The sequence below is a fragment of the Hevea brasiliensis genome, chromosome 8, assembly GCF_030052815.1.
Source record: "Hevea brasiliensis isolate MT/VB/25A 57/8 chromosome 8, ASM3005281v1, whole genome shotgun sequence".
Classification (NCBI taxonomy): Eukaryota; Viridiplantae; Streptophyta; class Magnoliopsida; order Malpighiales; family Euphorbiaceae; genus Hevea; species Hevea brasiliensis.
This window is the reverse complement of record NC_079500.1, coordinates 11385082-11411695: the sequence shown is the minus strand read 5'-3', so window position 1 is coordinate 11411695 and position 26614 is coordinate 11385082. Positions and strand designations below refer to the sequence as shown.

The window sequence follows — 26614 nt, the reverse complement described above, 5'->3', positions numbered from 1 at the left end:
AAATTATTATTCGAATTCATTTATATAAATAATTAATTATATATTAAATATTTATTTTTATAATAATATTTATAAACTTTTATATATTATATTTTAAACAAATAGAATTTTAATATTTTATAGAATTATTAATTTTAAAATATAGATTATTGATGAAAAAATTTTATATAAATTAGTAATCAAAATATATAAAATTAAATAAATTATATATTTTTTAAATAATAATAATCAAATTCAAATAAATAAAAATAAAATTTTATATGATTTGAACGAGTTCAGAAATTAAGAGTAATAATTAAGTTTAAAATCATAATTTTTACAAATATTTTACTCGTTGCTGTTAATAATAATAAATCTTCAATAGGTGCCATCGTGCTGAATTGCTAGATTTATATTAATTTAGATATATGAAAAAAGGCAGGTTGGCCATGATTTGATCTTATTGGAGAAAGAGAATTTTTAAAAAATAAAAAATGAGGACTTCCTGAGTATAATGATCATAGTCCGAGATTATCTGTTGACGTCTTTGATTTAACCCAATTTTATAATGATGGACCTATCATCTAATCCAAAGTGACACTCAATGAGATGAAGTATTGGACAATCTGTCACTGTCTTTTATTATATTCCTAAATAGAAACATTATTTAGTTATTATATTGATATAAAAAATCAAACCGAGATGAAATAAAGTCATCTCAATCGGTAGGACATGTTCATATTACCAACCAAGCAATGAACTAATTAGAGAAGACGTCAGAATATGATTAGAATAATTAGTCAAAGTTTTATTTATTTACGAATGGCGTTGGGTACGTAACTATCACAGTGATCTCTTGAATTTTCACATTTGTTAATTAATAAAAAGCAAGAACGTGTATTGAAATAGTTAATATATAGATTTCATATTCACATACTATGAGATCCAATGAATATAATTGAGAGAAGTCTTTTTATTTTTTTAAAATTCAATTAAAATATTTTTATATTTTAAATCAAATTCTTTAATCCAAAATGTATGTTAACTTATTTTAGTCTTTGATATTATACTGTTTAGTTCCTAAAATTTTAATTATTTATTTTAGCCCTTGTAATTTTAATTATTTATATTATTTAATTCTCATAATTTTAATTATTCATACTATTTAATCTCTCTAATTAAGGTTTAAACAAGTTAATTAATATTTTCTTTCACATAAATTTAACTAAAGGATTAAAGAGTTTGATTTTTTAAAATATAAGAACATTTTAATTGGGTTTTAAAAGAATAAAAACTAACATTGTATTTGAATTGAGTGCAATATAATTTATTAATGTATCATATCGTACTATATGATTTTTATCATTAATATGTTTGAAAAGATAATATGGTACAAAATATAATATAATAAATATGAAGATTATTAAAATATCTCTATTGCTATTTTAAATATATAAAGAGTTATTTTAAACTTTACTTGCACTTAAAAAAGATGAATTTTTCCCAGAATTAAAGAGTTCAGTGTCGTTTACCTAAGTGTCGTTTACCTAATTGATAAAATAGACGAAATAACCTAGGCGTATAAAATGAAATCACTTATTAACAAACAAGAAAATAGATTCTAGAGCCAATAATAAAAGAACTAAAAAACCAAACCTAACAATCAAACAGAAACAAAAATAATAATAATAATAATTACCAATAAAACCTCACACTTGTGATGAGTTTGGACTATATCCACACTCAAAATTGGTGACTAGAGCAAGAGTAGAGAGGGTATTGAAGCCTAACTGCAGACTTACCAAAGTTTGAGAATGGTTTGTGAAGGACCTATGATTTGAGAAACGATGAACGATTGGCACATGTGAGAAACTAAAAATTTTTTGTTGAAGGAAAAAACTAAAGATGAGGGATAAAAAACGTTTATAAATAGAAATAATATGGTACAATTGAAATTTTATAAATTATGTAAGTATAAAATTAAAATATAAAAATTTTAAACCATTTAAAACCACCGATGTGTGGTTTGAAAATATGTGGTAAAATCATAGTTAAAAAACTATCACTTTACAACTCAAAACCACCATTCTTAACCGTCTTCATAAACAAATAGCATCACCATACCATATATTATGAAATCATGGGAAATAATCATCCAAACAAGGCATAAGAGGGTATTTAGTACGAGGTTAATAAGGAGTAATTGTTATCCTTATAACTTTTGACAAACATATTTAAAGAGACTATATTTACTTTTTATCTATTAATATTTATGCATTATTGGGAGATTAAATGTTAACTTTAAGGGGCTTAAATTAATAATTACTCTTTTTAAAAGTTAAAACTTACAAGAAAAACATTGAACACTTAATTTTTTAACCTTCTGACAAACACACCCTTAAGTAGTTAATTTGACAAACTACAAGGACCTAACAGTAACTTACCAAAGATTAATTTTGTGACAATCCAAACTCAGCCTAGAAATTGGATAAGCCTAAGATCACTAAAGTCCATAATAAGCCTTACAATTAACAAAGCCGCCCGTAGTAAGCCGTAAATGTTATCCGATGAATAAACAGGAATGAAATCCTGTGTATATTTTCAATTCTATTGAATTACTCTAAAAAGTATATATCACAATAAACACTGATAATGCCACAAAAGCATTTCTTTGGTATAATTAATATAACAAATTTTGCTATAAAAATTAATGATCACAAGAAGTCCTTGATTGGTTTAACTTTCAATGTCATAAATATCTATTTCCTTCATTCTTGCTCTTTCTTCTTTGAATTTTGTGAAAATTTCAGCCATTTTTGCTTGTTCTTCTCACATTTATTGACATTTTGAGAGAATTTTATGAGCCCCTGTCTCAATGCTCCAAGATTGACCCCATTACCTACTAGAATGCTCGTTATTCCCATCTTTGAAACCTGACATTCCAATTAAAAATATTTCTGTCAAGTGATATGCACCCCTCCAAAATAAGTACAAATTCTTAGTATTTCACTGCCAAGTTGCAAGAATCAATGTTGAGAAGCCACTCTATCAAACAAATAGCAGGATGAAATAAAATTTCAATGAAAAGGGATTTAAGAAAGGCTATTTTTACCGCTTGGATGTTCCTATCCTCATCATCAAAAAAGAGCATTGACTTAAAGGGTACCCCAGTTCTTGAATGAATCCTCTGGAAATGTTCAGTCTTGTGAGTCCAACTGGAAAATATCTCCTGAATAATTAAAATGAGTTGGTCACTGTGGAAGCCACAAAAAGGTAAATTTTCCTTAAAGCTTAGTTCACCTGGGAAACATGCCGATCACGAAGATAAGTAAACACAAGTGCAATAGCATGTATGGTTCTGGAAGTTGCCAATTCAGTTGCCAATCAACTTGACTTACTCTGAATATAATTTGAACAAATAGATGCTACTCATTTCAAACGATCATAATAAATTGAGCCAATAATTAATGGTGCTGTTACTTTGCTTTTTAAAGCTTCCATGAGCATTCCTAAATACAAATCATATTGCTACCATGATGCCATCAGAAAAATGCACACATTTCTGAGATACTGAAAGAAACAAGAGGTAGGAGAACAATTTAGCATGCATCAGTTTACAACCTCCTGCTGCAACAACTTTCTCATTTTGTTCTTGGACCTGCAGAGCCTTTCACTCTGCTGGTCATGCTCTAGATAGAGTTTTAAAATTTTTTGCCGGCTTTTGCCATTTCATACGCGATAAATGGCAAAGAAAAAAAAATGCAAAATGATTAAAGATAAAAATTAACAAAAGATTTTGTTTACAACTCACCTGGGCTACAAACATTGATTTGATGCTCAATTTTCCAAGAAATGCTTTTGCAATATCTGGGGTTGGTGATCGTGAAGCAATTGCTACATCTATTCTCTTGTCCTTGAGTGCATATAATATGCCTTTAGCATGGGGATACAAAGATGGCATTTCACGTTTTGAGCTGCATTCACTGAAATTACAAGATTCAAATTGACATTTGATCTCAAACTATATAGGCATTTATGGAGGATGGCAAAGTACCATTGCCAGGACAACAAAATCAAGTTTATTACATAGTTTTGATAGAGTGCAAAGACGCATGGCTCTGCAATTAAAGTCATCATGCTATAAAGTATTGATATTAGTGTTTATACCCATGCTCGCGCAGCATACACACACAAACACACGCACATCCATCTACAAGTCTTAAAATCAAATCAGTGTGTGGCAACATAAATCACGCAGCTAAACCTTAGAAATCAAAACTCCATGAATCCTTTCAGATTCAAAATTCAGAACTTGAACATTGCATTGGAACAAACCATAACTTAATTTAAGCCAAATAGCAGCATAGAAAAGCACAAAAACTTCATATCCCTCAATCCTTTGCTGATAGGATCTTTCCTTCCTCTTCCATAAGGTTGAACCCACTATCTACATTATATAAGATTATGTGTGAGCAATTCAAGGGTTACCCCTGATTGAACAACGATAAATGACCCTGCGTTACAAGTGACAAACCAAACTAGCTTCAATTGGAACCAGATAAAAAGTACCCAGAACAGAAACACCCAAAAAAAGAAGGAAAGAACAAGAAACCCATAAATCATTAAGAAGTTTTAGCATGTTAGATGATCAGATTTCAAGTATCTAATAATTCACCTTTACAAATTACAACTTATGCCATGAAAGATACAAACTTGGAGATGAAAAAGAGTACCAGTAGAAAGGCCAGAGAGTATAATCGAGGTCAAAGACGACCAATTTGGGCAAAATTTGAAACATTCCTATCATCTGCATGGCTTCAGTCTTCACCTTCTCCTCTCCCATGGCCATTGCTTGTCCTCCTCTCTTGGTTACGCCAGAGGATATTACGCCAGTTTTTTTTTTTTTTTTAAATAAATGATAGTTGAAACGACCAATGACAATTCAGAGAAAATAAAATAATTTAATAATTAATTAAATTTTACAAATAATAATACCCTTTAATTTCTTCTACATAAAATTCATTATATATATATATATATATAATAATCTTAATTATATAAATCTATATAAAAATAATATTATTTAATAAAGAATTTGAAATTTATAATAAAAATTTTTTATTTTTTATTTTAATTATTAAATAAAGAAGTCAATTAGCTTTAATTTTCTTAAACTCAAAACCAAATTTAAATCTTGCATATTTTATTACTAAAATGAAATCAATTTTATGAAACTAATTATTTTATTTTCAAAACCAAATACACAAATTTACAAATAAATTTATAAAATTTTATAAATTCTTCATTCGATCGTCAATTGTAAAGTCCTACTGTTTCATTTATTTTTCTTTTATTGAACTCTCTGACATTAATTTTTACATGCTACGATTATTAATCTTCTCGTCGAGTTCTTTTTCTCTTCTTTTCTATAGTTTTCCTTTTCCTCTGCAGCTTGAGCATTTCTCATCGCTGATCCTATGCTTCTCTTATCTTTTTTAATGCATGTTTAACATTGTTATTGAAATCACAATTAAAAAATTATTTTTTTAAATATATTAATTAAAGAATATTAAAAAATAATTTAAAATTATATTTAATAAATTTTAATTATAAAAATATTAAAATAATAAAATTATTTTTTTAAAATTATTTTTTTTAATAGCATTAATGCTTTTATTCAAACAAACAGTTTTAACTAACCAAACTCAATGTTAGACTGATACATAACCTGGGGGAGCTTTCTCTTCTTGCCTAGTAGTGATTCTACTCTCCCCCAACCACCACCGGATAAGTGTATTAGTTTTTGTTTTGAGTTAATTTATGGCAAATCATGCCTCAATGAGAGTTTCTTTAAATATGCATTTTTTTTTTTCTGGGTTTCCATATTTTTAGGGTGCCGTATTTGCTGTGTAAGGAGTTTTAGAGCTCGTCAACCAGTTTCCTCCCCAGCAAGTAAAGTTTTGGTTTGAGCCAATGGCCTTGATTCTTGATCTAATTTGCACCGATCAATAGAGTTTCCTTGTAAAGTTTTGGGTCCTTTAATTTGTGCTCATAAAGGGACAAGGGATCACTTAGATTGATTATGCGTCCATTCGGAATTAAAATTGCTTCGATTTAATTTGAATTGAAATTTAAATGAAAACTTAATTTTTTTTTCTTTTTTAAAAAAATTTTAATTTTTAATAATCAAACCAAAACCCCACAGTTGGATTTGACCCTTAATCTGAATCACCAACTCAGACCGCCCCGGCCGGCCATGCCCTTTGACTTGGTTTAGGGATACTGTTCCTTTTACAACATATTATTATTATTATAAATAATAAAAGATAAGTCTATTTATGCCTATCAAAAAATTGAAGAAAATAATCAGACCCACAAGGAAAATTGTTGTAACCGTGCAACAGACATAAACTTCAAAAGATTGACATTTCATTCCCAAAATGTATTTCTTCAATCATCCATCCATCTGTGGTAGTATCCCCATTACAAAAACAAGGTCGTCCTTTTTTTTCTCTCTCTCTATATCCTTCTCTTCTGTTTGCCTACCTTAAGTCCTTTTCCCCAAAGGCCACCATAATATGTACTTAAAAATACTGTTATTTACAGCAGGTTAATCATGTGATTCATCTTTCTACCTTCAGGAGACACCAGCTTTGGCCTTTTTGCAGCCTGTTCATCTGATTCTGAAACCAAATCTTTCTTGCTCATCACTACATTATTTTTCCGGACAATGTTTTCGTTTAAGCTATTTAACGGATGAGGCGGCTTCATTTCCAGTATGCATGCCCTTTGCCTCTTGAGAATCTTCAACAATATAAGTTAAAATGTCCTCGGTCGAAGTTGAAGATTCCTGTCCCTCAGTTTTTCTTGCATTACCATATCCCTGTGGATGATCATCCAACCCTATTTCTGATGATTTCTGGGATTCATTCCTATATGTTCCAGAACTTGAGTCGTCATCGTAAGGTTCCTCAATCTGCATATAGTTCTGTTTCCAAGAATCTTCTGTATCTGACGATGAATCAGAGAATTGCTCACCAATTTCTTCTGCCTCCTGTTTTCAGGGAACATGCAAAATTCAATTAGTCTTGCACGACTTTGAAATAGAGCCACAAAAACTTTCTAGCGGTAATTGCCCATGGTTCTTTCATTTCTGCCAAAAGTTTCAGCAAAAGTGGAATGATCTCTCAACTCTGATGCCTTACAATAATGAGACATTATTGCTTGGTGAAATACAATTTGATCTCACATAAATGCAGGTTCCAATATAAAGCAAGCAAATTAAAATCCAAATAGTAAAAAAAAAAAAGAAAGGAAAGGAACGTAGCAATGAATTTCTCAGCCAATGTAGCACAGTGAATCTCACAGCCAATATCAGCATGTCTTTCAGTGGCAAATCACAATTAGGTGAACAGAGATCGCAGACAGTAGTGCTTCAAACAATCATCCCTCAATCACAATATACAGGTTCAGATCAAACTTCCACATTTATAAAACGAATATTTTAGGGCTTAAAACAATATAAGACAATTTTCTTTATACATTACCCCTTTTCTACAAGAAAAAAAGTACACTATGATTTAAAATTCTTAACAAGCTAAGAACACAAGTAATATTTTTTATAGGAACAAACTGTTACACTTGGCAAGACCAAAAAAAATTATTACCTCTACTGGTGACATGAAACTTAGACGACATGCTCGCGAGTAATTTCTACTGTAAAATAGTCTAGCACTAGTTTCTGGCTCAAACAACTCCCTGGAATCCAATCCTGGTTCTCTAATTTGTTGTGGCACCACTCTCAGAGGAGAAGCTGATGGAAGTGAAATCTCAATCCCCAGTTCAGTATTAAGACTACAAAGATCACTCTGACACATTTTCAGTGAACTAGATGCCCCTGTAAGAAACTCTATTCCAGTTTCTTGCTCATTTGTATTTGCAAACAGGGAGCAAGGATACTTATCAATAGATTCCCCTTTAGGAATTTGCTGAGACTGATCTTCAAGAATTTCACAAATTAACTTCCAGATGCGCGCCCGTTTAAGAGAAGCCTCCTCAGGTAGAAACCAATTCCTATTAAGCTGTGCACAGAAAAAACATTATGAATTTCACAAATAAATGGACAACAATAGAGAAAGCATTGCCAAATACAAATATAATAAAGGCTGACTACTCATTTTATTAATGTCATGTATGCATTCAAACAATGTCAATAACTCTCATCAAAAGCATTTATCATCTGAAGTTAAAATTTTATGGTCTCCTTCCTCATAACCCAGTCTAGCAGGAGGGACTTCAAATACTCTCACATCTTAAGAACATTAAGTTGGCGAGAGGCAATACAGTCCCCGTCACCAGCACTATCATTAGTCAATTCCATTCTCACAGATTCATGGTTTCTGCTTCAAAGGATTTCAAAGATATTTCACCAGCTGACAGTTTAATTAGAGGGTATTACACTACTACTTCGCTGAATTTCTTTTTGCTGTTTCTATTCTCAAATCAGTTAGCGAATACATTATCCTCCACATTGTACTGCTCTTACCTCTCAGATTAACAAAAGCTTCACTTACATGTGCATATATACATATTTATAACAAGAGTTAATGTCATCAAGTAGATCTCAGCTCCCATAGTCAGCAAAATGTAAACCCAGTATCACAATATTCATAGGTTAAAGAATTCCTAACTTAAATAGTCCACTACTTGGAAAAATCACTAAAACATGTCAACTATTGATATAATTTTTATAGATTTTTATCTCAATTCACAAAGGCAAGGTTTTTTTAAGAATACAACGCATAATACTATAATCACTGACTGAGAAAACTGAAATCAGTAAGCAATCTCTAATTAATGCAACGCCAAGCCAAATCCAATGCAAGTCAAGAACTGTATAAAGAAATGAGATCACATACAAAGTTCGAGAATTCTGTTATCTTGAAAGGGCTGAAGTTAATAGGAACTTCTTCAAGAAACAGTTCCACATAATGGAGCAAGAAGAGGCCACAGTCAAATGAATTTTCTTGCTGCGGCAACTGAAACAACATGGTTAAGAAAAGTTGAAGTTAATAGATTTTCTCAATTGTACAAAGACAAATTTATGATTTTCCTAACAATAGCATTAATAAACAAGATTCAAAGAAGTTTAGCTAGGATTTTGAAATTTGAAAATACAAACTCAAAACTTCAAAATGCTAATTTCAAGAAGAATATTTATCATCTAAATCCAAATTTTTAAAAATTGTACGAACATGCTAATTATTTTTATGGTACTAATTACTTTAATCAGTTGCTAAGATTTAAACATTAGACCTATCCTATCCCAACCCCAATAAAAATTGCAAAGATCAAACTTCCTTCAGAGTTATTCTTTCACGACTTGTAGTATGAGTTGAATCACCTGCATGTAATAGATATAAAAGTCTTGCTCTACCTAGCAATCATAGCCCTAGTTTGAAGTATCTTATGCTAGTGTATCATTTTATGAAAATGGAAACCATTGTTTGATTGCCCAATTTATGCAATACTTTCGCAGAGAACCCGTCGCTGTCTCGGCTGTGCTACTGAAGGTTCTGGGGAAGTCAAAATAGGAGAGCACTCATTTTGGGGTGGGCTTATTACTTAGAAGCTACAAACAATGAAGAGAACAAAGTATGCATCCTCAAGGTAGTTTTTACATATCAACAACTGCAATTTATATACCACCTGAAAGTTTCCTTGAAGATAGCAAGCGTTCACCTTCAATTATTTAAGTAGGGCAACTGAACTTCCAACCTCAGTTTTACACGCATTGACATGCCATTTCTTTCCATGTGATACATCTTTTTGTTAGTGTGATTCCTAGAAACCATCTTTTGATGCTATGACTAAATCCCCAATTTCTCAAATCAAAAGCCCTGAATAGCTTGTTCTTTATTTCTGTTATCTCTTCTTTTATTTAGTGTTCTAAGATTTTATACAGTTTCTCTGCACACAGATATCTCTAACCAGATCCTCTGAAACCAGCCCTTCCCAATCTAAATCTAGCTTGTCTGCCACATCTAAAGCCAGTCTCCCACTAAATCAATCCACGTCATCTGCTTTCTTTTTATTCCTCCTTCCAGCCTGTCATTCAGAAGGACTACTTAGTATTGACCCTTAAAATTATGTTTTGTGGAAAGCAACATCATTGTGGAAAACATTTTGACAAAATGAACTATTTTCAGCTATTTGGTTGAAACACTAAAAATCATGAGAAATTAGTTCCCATTCTTTCTGGAGTATAACTCAACTCAACTCAACTCAACTAAACCTTTATCCCAAAAATTTTGGATCGGCTATATGGACTCGCTTTCTCCACTCTAAACGATTTTGGATTAAATCCTCAGAAATGTGTAATGCTTCTAAATCATGTTGTACTACTCTCTTCCAAGTCAATTTAGGTCTACCCCTTTTTTTCTTTCTATTTTCTAACCTAATGTGCTCTACTTGTCTAACTGTAGCCTCCATATGTCTACGCTCCATGTGATCAAACCACCTCAATCTCCCTTCTTTCAACTTATCCTCAATTGGCACCACTCCTACCTTTTCTCTAATACTCTCATTATGGACTTTATTTAGTTTAGTATTGCCACTCATCCACCTTAACATTCTCATCTCTGCAACTCTCGTATTAAACGCATATGACTCCTTCAGTGCTCAACATTCACTACCATATAACCAAGACAATTCTATGAAAAAAAAAAATTTAACTTTCTTCCTATGAAAAAGACCAAGACAATTCTAGACTCATTAAAAAGTCCATATTTTTCCATGTAATTGAACGTGTTGGGATTATAAATCCCACATCAGGAAAATGAAACCTTAAAGGGTAAATATAAATGGTTAGATTGCAAAATTTGGCTAGTTATTTTGATGTGTAAAGCAATTTAATCACTTAAAAAAGCCCAAATTAAAATGAATAAAATTTTAATTGACCAACACTCTCTTCAAATTTAACATGGTATCAGTGTAGGTTTTAGCCGCCCATAAGGCTGTATATTTGGGCTTGTATTGGGTTTAAGATACAAACTAATTGCCAAGTAACAACCATGTGGTTGCACTTGAGAAAGGGAGTGTTGGGATTATAAATCCCACATCAAGAAAATATAAACATAAAAAGGTAAATATAAGTGGTTAGATTGCAACATTGACTTAACTAGTCATTTTGATACGTAAAGCAATCTAATTACTTGTACAAACCTAAATTAAAATAAATTAAATTGTAATTTGACCAGCATTCTCTCTAATTTTAACAGAACAGAAGGAAAAAAAACTACAGGAAAAAGGGCAAGTTGTGGTGACTGACAACAGCCAACAGTGAATGGTGACTGGCGACTGGTGATAAAAGGTGGAATAGTGGATATGTGCCAATGTAGTTTTCTTATAAGCTACTTCTTCTCTTTATGTGTCGTACTGATATTATACAGGTCTGCTTTCATGACTTATCCTGCATCACTCGAGGTTTCAGAACTCAATATTGAAATCAGATCTGATTCCTATCCCCTACACCGCATGTTCCCACGAAAATCAAATTGCTTCATTTGCTCACAACTAGGAAATTAATTTGCCATCCAAAGCTTAAAAAATGGGGAAAAATATCTATAGCAGAATACATGATAAAAACCCAAATAATCATTGCCTATTTTGAAAATGAACCAAGGCTCTACAAGAAAGTTACTTTGAAATGTAAGACACTACCTCAAGTGGTACAAACTGTAAACGTGAGAACTTTGAAGACACATCATCCAGAGTGTCACCATGCCTCTCTTTCCACTCTTCACAAAGGTAACTGTCAAGTCATGACATAGTAATGATGAATGTAACCCACGAAAAATAAATTCGAAGTGCATATTTGAGACTTGAATTTAAACAATTATGAACAAATTTGAAAAATGAAAGTAGAATATAAGAATCTTCCAACATTATTTTCCATCCTTTTGGAGTATGTCTGACTTCACTATGCCCATTATTGGTATCCTTCAATCCTACAATGCATTCTTTATAGCGTCATCTATCCCTTTTTCCAAAAGGAAAAAAGAAAAAAAAATTACATCTAACATTTTTTTAGGTCCACTAGAATCATTGATTGCCAAGTTAACAAGGTGACTAACAATTTGCCTTAGCAATAAAAGGCTACCTTTGAATAAGATTCTTGAGGCCCCTGTGACTTCCTCTAATAGAATCCATGTGCAAGATGCATGGTACTTTAAGAGCCCTTCCACATTCATCATCTGCAATATTGTTATAGAAAATTAAGTGAAGATACATAGAAAGTGAATTAAAATTAAAACTTAATCACATTGACCTTGCCTCTGAAATTGGCCACTTCACCAGGATGACAAATGACTATCAAACTCCAGTGAAGGCTGCAAACAATATTACATACATCATATTATAAAGCAGTAAAAAGAATATTTTCCTGTTCCCAACTCAAAATAAATGCATAACCATTTCCGCACCTATAATTCACAGGAATGAAGATGTAATCCTTCTTGAAAAGATTCACCTTCCTTGTCCATTTACGAACCCGTTGAAATGCTGCCCTGCCCTCGCAAGCATTTCGTGGGTCCTTGTCTAGATCAGCAAGCTTCCGAAAGAAAAAACTATTGAAGAAGTGGAACCGATGCTGGTCCTTTGGTAGAATTTTATTCTTTAAAAATCTGAGAATAGGACAGAATCAACAGACCTGGTAAAAACGTGTTACTTTGTAGAAACAGGGCCGAAACCAAAACAAAATGAATCACAAGCCTGTGCTAAATAAGCCCCTGAACACAGCAACTTGATAAAATTGTAATAATTCTTCTAACAGGAAAGGAAATGTGATGAGCTAAAATCTCATGTGGTTCTACTGCCATAAAAACAGCTTCATAGTATAATAATTTATAAATTAAGTGTAGAAATATCACACCCTTTCTGAAACCAAAGCTACCTATTTAAACTTCCATTTTAATGCTCCTCAGTTGGCCCATGCTTTTAAACATGTACAAATCCTTACAAACACTATTAGCTAAATGAATGCAAGAAGGGATTGCACAAAAAAAAGGAAAAAATTGCTCAACTTTGATGCAAATAAATTACAAATCAGGTTGAATGAGGATAACCTATCAACTATGGATGGAAGAGGCAAAATAGGCTATATAACCTGTCAACCTGAACATGGCCTGAAAATAAATATAAATTTATTCGAGTATTTTCAGTTCTCGAATCAACCAACCAGCATATTGCACAATATAATAAAAGTTAACATCTGTTAAATCACTAGCATGAATGTTTAACCAACATCATCTCTTTGGGTGTTATGCCGTAAAACTAAAAAATTTATGTCAGCCTAAGAACCAGAATGTACTGCCAACTTCTTAATCTAATCAATTAGCAATAGATGATCCTGGCCTGAATTAGCGCATTGAGAAAGTTTATGATCATATCTCTCAAAGAAACACAACTTCCATCGATGAAAAATATAGTCAAAAAGCTTATGAAGCAAAGAGTATCATAATGTGAGAAGAGAGTTCAATCTCAGGACTCAGGAACTGACTCAACATGGATAATGCAAAGTATAAACTTCAGCTTAAAGTTTCTCCTTGAAACCAGTGACCCTTGTATAACTTCTCATCTTTTATGCCCATTTATTAATTATTTCCAAATTCTGAAAGGCAGAACCTCTAATAAGCCTGGACCACAACTTGTGAACTGCTATGTCCTACAACACAAGCACAATTATAGAACAATTTCTCCAATAAATGAACTTTAACAGGAAAGCAATAAAAAAAAATGGACAAAATTGACAGGAAATAAACACAAGAAATTGTTAATTTCTTAATCTCAAGCTATGGCTTCATGAACGTGTTCTTATATATCAAACTTCAAAGTTGAAACTGCATTACAAGTAAAAAACAATAAATAAATAAATAAAGCAAACCCATAAAATAGCCAAATGTAGGATTTATAAACAAATACCACCAAATGAAACAAAGATATCAGTTACCTTGTCATACTTACTTTATATAAAAGTCAATGATAGTATCATTGATGAATGTCCCTGGACGAAGAAGCTCCACATCTCTCTTACTAATTGAAACAGCATCAGGATCCCCTTTTGGATAAATAACATCTTCAAAAGGCTCATCAAGACTGAAACAGAAGAACTTAAATCAAGATGAATCATCAAGTGAAAAGCAAATACAATTAAGGAAAAGCAAATTAAAGGATATAGCCAGCAAGTTTGTGAATAGAACTCATATTTCATACATAAAGCATATTTAATTTTATAGCCAGCAAGTTTGTGAATAGAACTCATATTTCATACATAGAGCATATTTAATTTTATCTTATATTTCTTAAAAAAAAAAACAACAAATTTACAACACAAATTGGCAATTCTTGAAAGATTAACAATATTAACTTCATGCAAACCCTCAGCCCAGAAATTGAGGTCTTCAATCAAATATCATGGCTTCTGATTTTATTACAAGGTTTCACCATAAAAGAAAAGCATTACTCATATTATAGCAGCATACTTAGGATTAAAGCATGGGGCAAATAGCCCAGTAGTTGCCTTGCAGTGCAGAGAGTCAAGGGCCCCTCCCTTATAAAAATTCCAACGTACCACAAAAAATTAGAATTGTATAACAGATGAGAAAAAAAGAGGAAAAAGCCACCAAACAAAGCCATCTGCGTATAGAAATAAGTGAAATCAGAAACTAAAGTGTAACAGAAAAATTCATAATTTTATTGTCCATACCTAAAGTTTTGGTTCATTAATAAACCTCATGGACTAAAAGTGGCAATTATGAAACAGCTAAGACCAAAGTGTTTTTTTGGCAAAACTTGGGCTTTCTGTAAATTGTTATTAACCCTATCCATTACTATTACCATCAAAAACAGCATCTAACACATCAGGACATTTAACACACTCTCTCTCTCTCTCTCCCCTCCACACACTGCAAAACCCCCCCCCCCCCCCCCTCTCCTCTTCTCTTTCTCCTCCAACACCAACCCAGCAGACGTGTACTTGAATTTCACTAAACTTTTGAAGTGTGAACAGGGGAATCACATCTAGGCTGTGAACTACAAATAATTTTGCCAAACAAGTTATACCACAATCCAAAACTTTACAAGAGCAATATACATAAATATAGAAACATGAAAAGACAATGTGACATTATCCATCAAAACCAACTATCTAAAAAGGAACAAAGGAATCAAACTAGTATCATTAATAATACCTATCAGACTTTTAGTTTAGGAAAATAGAGAGAGAGAGAGAGAGAGAGAGAGAGAGAGAGAGAGAGAGAGAAAGAAGAATCTGTTCTTTGACTTACACATAAAGACAAGGCTTTGGGATGGCCATGCTGTTGGCTGAAAAGGCATCATCATCCTTTTTCCTATCAGAACTGTAACAAAGGGGAAAAAGTTGTAATTTAGAAAAAGTGAACCACATCAAGCAAAAAAGTTATCAATATTAGCCTCGGAAGGAACAGAGGGGTGCAATTTGAAAGAAGTGAAATAGTGGTTGACAGTTCCAAATCATAAGTGATAGCCAAAATACACACAAAAAAAATTTAATAAAATCGAGCTATTCAATCATGGGATTACCACAATCATGTGGCATAAGAAAATAATTTTTCAAAAATCATCTTTATATACACGTGTATATATATATTAGTGACTGCAAGATAGCCAATCAAACACTCACTCAAAAATAACATTCCAGATAGATCTGTATCTGACATCCAATGATTTGATTGCTTTCTGTCCTTGAAACCAACAGGGATCATAAACTGAAAACTTCAACTTGTCAATGGCTGCACAACATTTGGGGAAAAAACAAATATTATTTGAGCTACTGATTCTGAATAATATCTTACATTTTCATGGAATTCCTCCAACAGAATTACATAAGTAACAAGTAAAAGCAATAATATAATAAGTGGATTGTTCCTCACATTAACAAAAAAGATTTAAATTTGAGGAAAATCAGCATTTTGAGCCAAATGAAACAAAAATATTAATTCCCCACATCAATAAATTCAAATACATGGAAACGCAAACACTTTGCTCTGTCAAATCTGGCTTTACAGCACTCAGAAATATAAATTCCTTTATGCAAGGTGTATCTGATAAATGTCTAAAACAGTAATATATGTTAGTGCAAACAATGAACCATAAGATATCTCTTAAGCGTTTACCCCATCACTAGAGGGGTGCAAGACCCCTAAAAAATTAAGTTGTTTGATTTCATTTCCAGGAGAGAGAGAGATTATGAGTAGAGAGTGTGTAGTATGTTCTTTATTATTAACCATCAACACATACCAGAATAGATCCAATAATATTAGTTAGAAGAAATACACAAACCTGAAGTTTCATTTGCATTTCCAGCTCCTTTAGAAACCTTTGGCTTAAAGTAAAGATTAATCATAGCAGTCTCAACCTACACTCAGTGATATGAGAAATTTATCTTACACAAGTCACCAATTATATAAGAAGAGAGTAAAAGCCAGGGTAACTCACCCTCCGACACCATTCAGATTCAATACTAATAACGTCATCCAACGCCCATTCAATGTTAAATGTTCCTGTGGCCCCATTTACAATTGAACCCTCAACTCTGATGCAACTTCTCAAGAAAGTTAAGCGGGACTCCGTACAATACATGTCCTCATATAGGATAAAATCAGGGAATACAACAACAGCATTATTTAAAATATCCTGCAAATAAAAGTTAAAAAAACAAAAAAAAAAAACAAAAAACAAAAGAATATGTTCATAAATTCCATCTTGTTAAACAATTCAAAACAAGACATTTCTGAGGATGGGGAAAACCAAAAGCCAATATAATTGATAGATCAACAAAAGTGATTTAAACAATGAAAAGATTTTATTTAATAACAAAAAAGCCTCAACAACCCAGTCATACTATACAATATTTGGGTTATTAAATGGCCTTTATTTAGGAAGACTTGGAAAAAAAAAAAAAAAAAAAGAGGAAGCAAATTCATGCATAGAAAAGTTTAGGCCAATCCCTACCAATTAGCCGTTAATTTATCTTGGACAGAAAATTTTATCAAGAAGCATTTGTTTAACGCCAACTAGAGCAGCGAAGTCATCATCTACCCTTAATATAAGCAGTGTCACTGTTTACTCTTTCAATAAGCAAAGTCACTCTTTACCCTTATTCCTCACTCACCTATTCAATCCATATTATGATTCACATACCCATTATCTTTTCTTCTCTAAATAGAAACCCAAACCCCATAATTCAATTTTTAACTACCAAAAAAAGTACTCATAGGTGAAGGGGCAGACCACTTAACATTTCCTACATCAGGCTTCTTTGCATAGTTTTCGTGCATTTCCTTTATGCAGATCTACTTATCAAAAATTATTTCAAAACTGTTATGGGCCCAAGCCATTCATAATTGCATCTTCAGGAAGCCATCCAATGCCAAATATAAAAATAATAATTGCTTTTTCTGGAGAATTTAAGGAAAAAAAAATAGAACACTTACAATCTTATGTCCAACAGAAGAAGACTCTGGTACTGGATCTTTCGATGGAACTGAAACAATGCAAAGGTTTGAGTAATAACCCATTGCAATATAAGACATTGAGAAGAAAATACAGAATAAGTATGCAGATTACTTAACAAAAATATAGGGAGAACAAACCTTCAGTCTGTTCAAGAGTGGAGATGGAAATCGAGGCAGTACTTGTTTCACTTCCATCATCATCATCTGAAATCATATCCACTGACTTGTTCTGCAATAATTTGATTAACTAGTTACAATTACATGTTGCAGTTCAGCACAAATGATTGAAATAAGCAGTTCAGCACATCAGAGAAAAACTAAATCAGATTTCAGTATGCCATGTAAGCGTCCTTCTGCCAGATGAATTAGCCCACCAACATGGACTTTAGCTGAAAAGTACTTCAAATAAGAAGAGAATCTCATCTGAGATACATTAGGGCTAGCATAGGCATACCTCATAAATTTGAGAACCAGATTGCACCATTGCATCCACACAACAAGCTTCCTTTACTGTACAATCTTCTTGCAGGGTACATATAGGAGGTGAAACAGAGAGTTTGTGAGAATCGCTTACACCATTAGCATCTATATCTACTGATTCATCACTAATTTCCTTGCATGGAGCCTTGATCCCTTCAGCAACTACATAAAAGAGTACAAAATATAGCACGTAAAATACAAAATTTCTTGAAAAACTTAAAGAAACTTGACTAATTATGTTGCTCACATATCATTTCAACATCAATTGGTTCGTTGTCAATAATGATGGTTTCATTGGCACTTTCCTTTTCTTGAGCACTAGGATATGCTGCAACTACACAGTAAAATGAAGAATAACATTCAGCAAAAACCTATTAAACAACACAGCATCATACAAGAGTTAAGCCATACTGATTCATCACTAATTAGCACCTATATCTACTAATTCATCACTAATTTCCTCGCCCGATGCCTTGATTCCTCTAGCACTATATAAAAAAGTACAAAATATAACACTTAAAATACATAATTGCTTGAAAAAAGTAAAGAAACTTGAGCAATTATGTTACTCACATCCCATGTCAACATCAATTGATTCATTGTCAACAACAATGTGTTGAACGGCACTTTCCTTTTCTTGAGCCCCAGTACATCCTGCAACTGCACAGTAAAATAAGAATAAAGTTCAGTAAAATCCTCTAAAATAACAGATAATCATGCAAGATTTAAGCCATATGGCATAAAACTAAAAGGGATAGAAAGAAGAAAGATGGCTTCACCCTGTCCCTTAGTCATTAAGGTTTCTATGTTGTTTCCTCAAACAGGAGGCCAAATAGTTTTTCCAGCGTTAATTCAAGGGGTTAATCATTCTCTCTCAAAACCAAGTGATCGAACTCTCTATATCGAACTTCGAACTCCACAATCCCATCATTAAGCACCAAAGGTTAAATAAACACACTCGCTTGACTCAGGCTACCCAAGAGTTGCCTGAGCGGCAAACGGGTGTGCTCCCCACGAGGAAGCATTTCTCCTTCCTTATAAATACTCTACACAGAATACCAAAAACACACACTCCCTCAAATGCATGCAATGGAATGACACACATAAGCACATGCATGCAAAACAACAATTTGAAACTGCGCAATGGCAATAGTTGCATTTATTATCAGTGCACACAGAAAAGCCAAAAAGTGCCTTTTGTAATCCAAAATTTTCTCATTTCCTTTTCACACATTTTCTCATCACTCGAACAATCAAATTTCAATATCACTCCCATTTTCCAGCACTTCCCCATCCACCAAGCGAACCCCAAACACAAATTTTTAGGGTTTTTAAAAAAACTTATTTAAAACAAAAAAAGACAAAATATAAAGCAGATTAGAACTTACAAAACTCAAGGAACTTATACTTGATGATTGGAGAAGTCAAATCACGCTTTCTCTTAGGTTTTGCAAATTTCCCTAGAAACTTCTCAGACGCCTTCTCAACACGCTCATCATCCTCACTGAAATCGAAAACGCTTGATCGCTTGGCGGAAGAGACACCCAAACTCGGTGGCGGGCGGGTCATGACTCGCAGTGAGAGTCAAACGTCCAAGTCCAAATCAACAGTTATATTTTTCAGGTTATTACCATTAACAATAAATAAATAGAACAGAGGAGGGGTGAACCGTGAAGCGTCTACTTCTATGAGAAGTTATGCGAGTTTTCGAAGACGAAACGAAAAGAAAAGAAAGAAGATTGACAATAGCATGCAGAAGATAGTCAAGAGACCGTCAATGGGCCCACCAAGTAGATTATATAGAACAGAGAATCTCTTGAATCGGTCAATCACACCCACTTTTGAACTTCTTTTTTTTTTTTTAAGTTCAATTTAATTATTAAAATATTTAATAATTATATTATTATTTTAATTATTTTTTATTAGTATTATTTTTTAAAATATTTATTTTTTATTTTTTATATTATAATCAGTATTATTAAATCTGACTTGGAAGGAGTTAAGTGAATGAGTGATTAATGTAACTAGTAGGTTATTAAAATTTAATAAATATATAATTTAAATAAAAATTAATTAAGTATAAAAACTATTAATATAAATAAATATAATTAATTAACTAAAATTTTTAATTATTTAAATGAAATTTTAATATTTATTAAGTTATATTTAATAAATTTTATATAAAAGTATTCAAGTAATATAATGCATAAAAATTTATATAAATGTATAATTCTCTTTTTTTTATATTTATAAAATATTAAATATATATTAAAAAATAAATATTTTAAAATAAAAAAAAAATACATAATCAAGCTCTTTCAATTGATTTTGATTTTAAAAACTTTTTTTATAAGATTTTAAGTTTAATTCTCAATACTAATACTAAAAAAAAATTATTAAATAATTGAATTTGTTGAGTTAACTGGGTCATACTGATTCACCGTTCAAATCACAGAATTGATTGGGTCGCATTGAGTTACTTTTTTATCTGATTCAATTATAAACTCAGACCGATTTAAAAATTGATTCACCAATTCAACCAATCAATTCGGTCCGAGTTTAATAACAATAGTTATAATTATATATATATATATATATATATATATATATATATATATATCAAATAAAGTATTTTCTCTATTTCAGTAACTCTCCACACATAGTGCGGGAGTTGGACTAGTTATATAATACATCCAGATCACCTACTCATTTACTCATATAAATATTGAGTTTACATTTTATTTTTAATAATTTATAAAAATAATTATATTTATATGGATATAAAAATACTAAAATTTAGTGTTTAAGATAAAACCAATAATTATCCATTTGTTTTTTTTAAGGGCTTGTTTTTGTCATCTTCAATGGGATCTTGAAAGGTTCATCAAATTTTGAATATGATAGGTTAACGGCTAAAAATTTTAAATCAATTTGATGAAACTATTTTCATAACTAAATCTACTAAATTTATAATTTTATTAATAAATTTATTTAATGAGAATAATATATTTTATTTAATTATTTTTCAACAATCAAGTATTTATCTTATATTCAATTTTATTAAAAAAAAAATTCAAGTTTGCCAATGCAATTGGGCCAATGAGTCTGAAATGATGAAACAAAGAAAAAGAAAAATGGGGTATCAAAATGATATTATTGATTCAGTATAGTTGGTTAGCCAACCAGAACTGCCAAGAAACGATTAGGCAAGCTACAATAAATTTTAAAAAATGTAAAATGAATGAATTTGAGAAGCATAATTTCCCAAAAAAACAATTTTCCAATGATGGTTCATTATCTTCCACTAATATTTAACCATTGTGAGGAAAAAAAAAAAGTTATTTTTCATCAGCAGTAGCACTTGCAGAACTCAGGTCCACAGAAAGATCAAGAGCCTGAAACATACAACAATGAAAATAGTGAGTTAATAGCAATTTGCAAGCTATCTGCAATGAACTTAAAGCTTTTCTCTATACAAAAACTTAGCCAGACTTAGTTCATTATGGACTCAATACACAAACATTTGATCTTACTTGACTTTCACTGTACATGATGCGTCTTGGATCTATCATGGACAGGGTCTAGAGATAAGAAGGCTAAAGAGGTTACCTTTCCAGTAATCTTACTGTACATTGCAATCACATCATCTACTGTGGTCTCAAAATGAGTTGTTGCATCATAACTCTGCAAGATTAATTTAATCACTATATATGAAAATGTCTAGTAAAAAACATATTAAAAAGCCAGATTCTGGTTTTGCAGTAGTAGCTAATCTGGATGCACATAACACGGAATGGGGAACTGGGGAAGAACTGTTAGCTCTCAAAACCTTGTATCGACAAGCAAGCTTATATTATCCCCTTTCATTTGCATTAGATGAGTATAATAGCTACTAAATCATGATAGTTCAAATGTTGTGCCTATTCTACTTACTGTAGATATGAAGCAGTGATCGACTTCAGAATTGTTCGTAGGTACATATCTGTCATAAGTGTCATAGAATATTTCATCTACAGGGCCAAGCAAGTCAATTCCTGGCTTCAATTCTACCTCAGGTTTGTCGGTCTCCGCTTCAGTTGAAACGAAAGCAATATATTTTCCCCTTGGGGCAACATTGTGGGAATAAGAACAACAGAAAAGGTACCTGCAGCATGTATCAGACATTTTTAACTCACATTAGTTCGCTTTCCTTTCCATCAAATTCATTCTGCAATCAGATTAAGGCCACTATAGTCGGACTAATTGTTCGTTACATTCTGTTCTTGAAGCAATTGTGCGTAGGCTTCTAACAAAACCAAATCCATTAAAAAAGGAAATACATGTGCAAGAAAATGAATTGAAGGTAGAAAACAAAGGGGAGAAAAAGTTTGCATGGCATACATATCTGATTGACGACCGAGTTGCTTCTGTGGTATAATAAGCTGGACTGAGTGAGAATCACTAGTGTCTGGAATAGGATGGCTCATTATACATATAGCGCGAGCAACTTTTCCAACCTTCTGAACCTGTTAAATGTGTTGAAGGAGTGACAGATGAGGAGCATTTACATAGATTCATGTTCATTTCAGCACATCAACTAGTGTAATAAAGCAATTTAAGCTTCAAATGTTTTGCTGAAAGTTACCTTGTCAGGTAAATATGATGGATCACAAACAATTTTCTTGCATTTAGCAGTCTCTCCTTCAGAAGTCACACCAATGGCTTTCCCATCTGCATCAAACTCCACCTGTCATCCAGGAAAAAAAAAAAGAATACTAACATTAGCAGAAGCAGATATTTAAAAAATTAAAAAAAAAAAATCAATTTTTTTACTTGACTCATCAAACTATTACACATAGAAATTATTTACAAATTTTCAGCATGTTTAGTGATCTTGTGAGTTTAAAATTTCAGCTGGTGATTTTCGATATCGATAGAAAACCGTAAGCCTCAAACATTCAAATCTTTTCAGGGGGCCAATAACCTTCTAAATTTATCAATTGGAATCTCAAAAATTACACTTTCTAGACACAACTGTATTATGGCTCATTTACCTTGCATTCTGGCTTGTTAAGCATGTAAGTTCCACCATATACCGCACTTAAGCGTGCAAATGCCTGCCAAAAATACCACATTAAAGCAACATATGTTTGCTACCTAAATCTATCTAAAAAAAATGCAGATAGTAACTAACCTGAGGCAGTTCTCCAAGTCCATACATTGGGTAGATATAAGGTGATCCTCCTTGATAACGTGCTAACGATTCCGCATAGAGCTTTATTTATAAAAATAGTAAACAATAGTAAGAAAGTAACTTTTAACATCTCCATACCAGAACAAGTTGCGTGATATCTATTATGAAAACCTTCAAAAAGCGATAGCAAAAAGAAATTCATAGAAAATGTTTCATTATTGAATCCAACTTCTCTAATGCCAGTTACTAAATGTTGCTATTATCAGTCTAAAATAGTCAGATTAGTACCTTTATCAGGTTCATTAATATGAATATTAACCAAAGGACAATAATATATATATATATATATATATATATATATATATATATATATAAGAATGGGTTAAATGTTCATATATGCACCTTCATTCTCTTCACAAAATCCAGAGCTGGCTGATCCAAGTAAATATCATCTAGGTGAAGTGCCAATGCATGACCGATAAAGTCAATTGTATCATCTTCTAACCCATATTTTCTACATTCAAAAGATAATAGCAAACATCAATCTACACCCAAAATTGATGAGCAACCAAATGTATATATGCAGATAAGTGACAGAGACATGCAGGTAAGACTCGTACGAAATAATCTCTCTTGCTGTAACTTTTGTCAAGTCTAGGCCTTCATGAGATTTTGGATCATTTTCTTCATAGTCTTGGACATAAATGAAGAATTTCCGAGCACGACGCTTCTCAAAAAGTCCCATCAGGGGTGACTTCAGTGCTTCAACATCATTTGCTGGGACTTTGTAGATCTGAAAATTAGAATTACTTGTAGATTTTGACCAAAAGAATAAATGTTTAATTTCTTTAAAGGAAAAAAGTTTAGATTAAAAGTGCATCATACCTTTCCTTTATTGTACACAAAACTACCATCAACAGCCTTGAAGTTAAGATATTTGGTAACATCAGTATGGATGAGAACACGAACCAAATTTCCATTGGCAATGATGAACTAACAAAGCAAAAATGAGGAAGAATTAGAGAATTGTTAGAAATTATTGGTGTATAGTTTGGGAGCTTGTGAGGTTGAAGAGATTATTGGTGGTTATATTGTTTCATGCATTAGTGAATTTATTTTACAAACTAAGTAATTCGCAAAACCACCTAAATTTTGTCTTGTCCTTCAAGTTTATTTTGCTGTTTTCTTTTCTTTTCCATCAAATTCTCTCAAAACAAACAAAAGCATTAAGAAAAACGAATAGAAGCAAGGAAATGAGAAATTCATGGTCTAAATATCACCAAAATAGCAAGATCATGTACTCATTATATACCTTAGGTACCATATCAACATTATACTCCTTACTTGTACCCAAGCTTTCTGGAGGCTTTTCATCACTTCCCCTAAATCGCTTCCAAAGCTACAATTACAAAGAAAGTTAGAAAATGAAAAGGGAAATCAAATAAATATAAAATGTAGTGATCAAAATATAATAAATAAAGGAATCCATATTATGAGTATGAGAAGATTTACCTGATTAAGATTAAGAGAGGTTGATTCTCCTCCATAATAATCATTTTGATCCATATGCAAAACCTGTTTCAGATGAAGATTTACTGATGCTGAATAATATTGTTATGAAGATTCAAGAACCCTTTTCATGAAAAAGAAGTTCTTGTGGAAGTCTTGCAATGTATGTTGTTTCAAACCCAAAAAAGTAACTTTGCAAAGAAACCTAACATTGTGGATTAGTAGAATTCAATTGTGGGGTAATTGCAAGTATCAGAGATTAATAATTCAAAATCCTAAAAATAATAATAATAATAATAATAATAATAATAATAATAATAATAATAATAAAATCTTATGTATCTTATAACTGCTAAGAGATCATCAAACGGAAATAAGAAAAATTAAGAAAGGAAGCGTTATTGAACATTAATTTACCTTGAGTCCATCAACAGAAAGAAGGCCACTCAGAATGCATTCCTTGAGACCAGTACCAAGAACTATCACATCATATTCTTCATCCATGGTTAATTAATTAATTTGCTAATTAACCCACAATTAATCTTAATCCAAAAGAGAGATTGATCGGATAGATCAGAGCTCTATGTCTACGGAAAGGAAATAGAAAGATTGGATAATTTTCTGTGTTGGGTTGATCTTGAGCAGGTCTTTAGCGGGAACCAACGATAATAACGCCCACACATAAGTAAAAATAGTGCTCCCTCCACTTTACTTCCAGCGCGTGGTGTGCATTTTTATTTTATTTTTTGCTTTTTTTATTTTAAAAATTATTTGGATCAAAAGTTCTCCTCTTTTTGCAGGATAAACGAGGCAGCGCGCGAAACGGCAGAGCTTTGCAGGACTTTGGGGGGGACCTAGATTGATAAGTAACAGGCAGCTCAATGCACTTCAACAATCAGAGTGGCGCAGCGGAAGCGTGGTGGGCCCATAACCCACAGGTCCCAGGATCGAAACCTGGCTCTGATAAGAGTAGCTTCTATACTGTGCAAGTAATTTTTAAAATTATTTAATTTTTATTTTATTTTAATAATTTTATTTTCAACATGATCATCAAACTTATTATTAATTTTAATTTGAATTCATAAAAAATTATTTTTAAATTTTAGTTCAATAAAATTAATTTTTATTAAATCCTTGCAAATTAAAGCATTCAATATTTAGTTTTTCGAATTCCACATTAATTATTGACATTGTGTCTGTGTTAGTATATGGAAGCAAAAATTTGATTAAAATTATCGTGATTTTAACAAACGTCAATTTTCATCATTGGGCCTCATATGCATTCAATATCTACTAATAAAAAAGAAGAGCCCTTGTTTGAAAATAAAAGATAAGACTGAGCGTCTCCGTGTGGCTCCGATTGAGATTTACGAGTGAATCAAGCATGCCCAGGGGCTCGTCTTTCAGGATCTCATATTGATTGTAGATAGTGTACGTGTCTAGCTTATATAGAAACAAGTCTGTCACTGAGCCGTATGTGCCTATCCACTGACAAAATAAAAAGCATTCAATATTTGCTAATGCAAACTTAAAGGGAATATTAAGTCTTGCAATGCATTTGCCATTTGTATCATCTGAAGAGAACGTCCCCATTCAGACTTGCTAAAATTGAAATAAATAAAGGATAGAATCACTGATAATTTGATCTATCTGTAACAGATTTTTTTATTTCAAATAGAACCGATGAGCAAAACTGTATACATATTGTATATGTTGTAGCCAAAGAGCTCCATTGACAAGTATAGTCCAAAGTAGCTATATTTTTTTCTTTGATTTCAGAATCCACAAATTCTATTCATTTTCTTTTGCTAGATAATAGCATTCTGTATTGAAAATGAATGAATGAATCCCCAACTATGGTGAAGGAGATCAGGCTACTTTCTATTCGGCAACTAGCACCTTATAGCAGATCAGGCTACTT

The 26614-nt window shown here is 32.0% G+C and overlaps 3 protein-coding genes and 1 non-coding gene across 6 annotated transcripts; 1 reads left to right on the top strand and 3 right to left on the bottom strand.

Annotated features, from left to right (window-relative positions):
- Positions 1-2547: 2547 nt before the first annotated feature.
- On the bottom strand, positions 2548-4900 carry LOC110652661 (uncharacterized). Its single transcript, XM_058151285.1, has 4 exons — positions 4713-4900; positions 3791-3962; positions 3092-3208; positions 2548-2912 (listed from the first exon to the last, which is right to left on the bottom strand). Exons 1-4 carry the CDS (start codon positions 4826-4828, stop codon positions 2748-2750), a joined length of 570 nt encoding a protein of 189 aa, XP_058007268.1. The 5' UTR covers positions 4829-4900; the 3' UTR covers positions 2548-2747.
- Positions 4901-6268: 1368 nt separating this feature from the next.
- LOC110634520 (probable ubiquitin-like-specific protease 2A) lies at positions 6269-19747 on the bottom strand. Of its 3 annotated transcripts, none has more exons than XM_058151282.1 (18): positions 19400-19746; positions 18585-18671; positions 18259-18345; positions 17986-18173; positions 17670-17760; positions 17511-17560; positions 16513-16710; positions 16357-16432; positions 15698-15806; positions 15324-15395; positions 14002-14133; positions 12462-12662; positions 12313-12368; positions 12140-12233; positions 11701-11791; positions 8898-9017; positions 7647-8060; positions 6269-7033 (listed from the first exon to the last, which is right to left on the bottom strand). In XM_058151282.1, exons 1-18 carry the CDS (start codon positions 19578-19580, stop codon positions 6725-6727), a joined length of 2556 nt encoding a protein of 851 aa, XP_058007265.1. In that variant the 5' UTR covers positions 19581-19746; the 3' UTR covers positions 6269-6724. The 3 variants fall into 3 exon arrangements, with proteins under 3 accessions (XP_058007265.1, XP_058007266.1, XP_058007267.1); XM_058151283.1 differs by having other exon boundaries at positions 18259-18339; XM_058151284.1 differs by lacking the exon at positions 8898-9017 and having other exon boundaries at positions 19400-19747.
- A 1393-nt stretch (positions 19748-21140) lies between these two features.
- LOC110634521 (guanosine nucleotide diphosphate dissociation inhibitor At5g09550) lies at positions 21141-25346 on the bottom strand. Its single transcript, XM_021783552.2, has 13 exons — positions 25111-25346; positions 24697-24759; positions 24497-24583; positions 24070-24177; positions 23805-23977; positions 23587-23698; positions 23185-23265; positions 23045-23107; positions 22636-22737; positions 22392-22516; positions 21945-22155; positions 21621-21695; positions 21141-21406 (listed from the first exon to the last, which is right to left on the bottom strand). Exons 1-13 carry the CDS (start codon positions 25195-25197, stop codon positions 21350-21352), a joined length of 1344 nt encoding a protein of 447 aa, XP_021639244.2. The 5' UTR covers positions 25198-25346; the 3' UTR covers positions 21141-21349.
- A 241-nt stretch (positions 25347-25587) lies between these two features.
- TRNAM-CAU (transfer RNA methionine (anticodon CAU)) lies at positions 25588-25659 on the top strand. Its single transcript has one exon. It is a non-coding gene; the product is annotated as a tRNA-Met (tRNA).
- The last annotated feature ends 955 nt before the right edge of the window (positions 25660-26614 follow it).

What these genes read in the sequence shown, in the direction of transcription:
- LOC110634520 (XM_058151282.1), bottom strand. Translation starts at nt 19,580, where the DNA reads ATGACCCGCCCGCCACCGAGTTTGGGTGTCTCTTCCGCCAAGCGATCA. An exon ending in TTCATTCCTGTGAATTATAG is followed by an intron (nt 12,369 to 12,461) that starts GTGCGGAAATGG and finishes TATTGTTTGCAG; the next exon opens with CCTTCACTGGAGTTTGATAG. An exon ending in GTTTCATGTCACCAGTAGAG is followed by an intron (nt 7,034 to 7,646) that starts GTAATAATTTTT and finishes CCCTGAAAACAG; the next exon opens with GAGGCAGAAGAAATTGGTGA.
- LOC110652661 (XM_058151285.1), bottom strand. Translation starts at nt 4,828, where the DNA reads ATGGCCATGGGAGAGGAGAAGGTGAAGACTGAAGCCATGCAGATGATA. An exon ending in ACTCTCTGGCCTTTCTACTG is followed by an intron (nt 3,963 to 4,712) that starts GTACTCTTTTTC and finishes TTGTAATTTCAG; the next exon opens with TGAATGCAGCTCAAAACGTG. An exon ending in AGGATAGGAACATCCAAGCG is followed by an intron (nt 2,913 to 3,091) that starts GTAAAAATAGCC and finishes TTGGAATGTCAG; the next exon opens with GTTTCAAAGATGGGAATAAC.
- LOC110634521 (XM_021783552.2), bottom strand. Translation starts at nt 25,197, where the DNA reads ATGGATGAAGAATATGATGTGATAGTTCTTGGTACTGGTCTCAAGGAA. An exon ending in ATGTTGATATGGTACCTAAG is followed by an intron (nt 24,178 to 24,496) that starts GTATATAATGAG and finishes TTGCTTTGTTAG; the next exon opens with TTCATCATTGCCAATGGAAA. An exon ending in GACTTGGAGAACTGCCTCAG is followed by an intron (nt 23,108 to 23,184) that starts GTTAGTTACTAT and finishes TATTTTTGGCAG; the next exon opens with GCATTTGCACGCTTAAGTGC.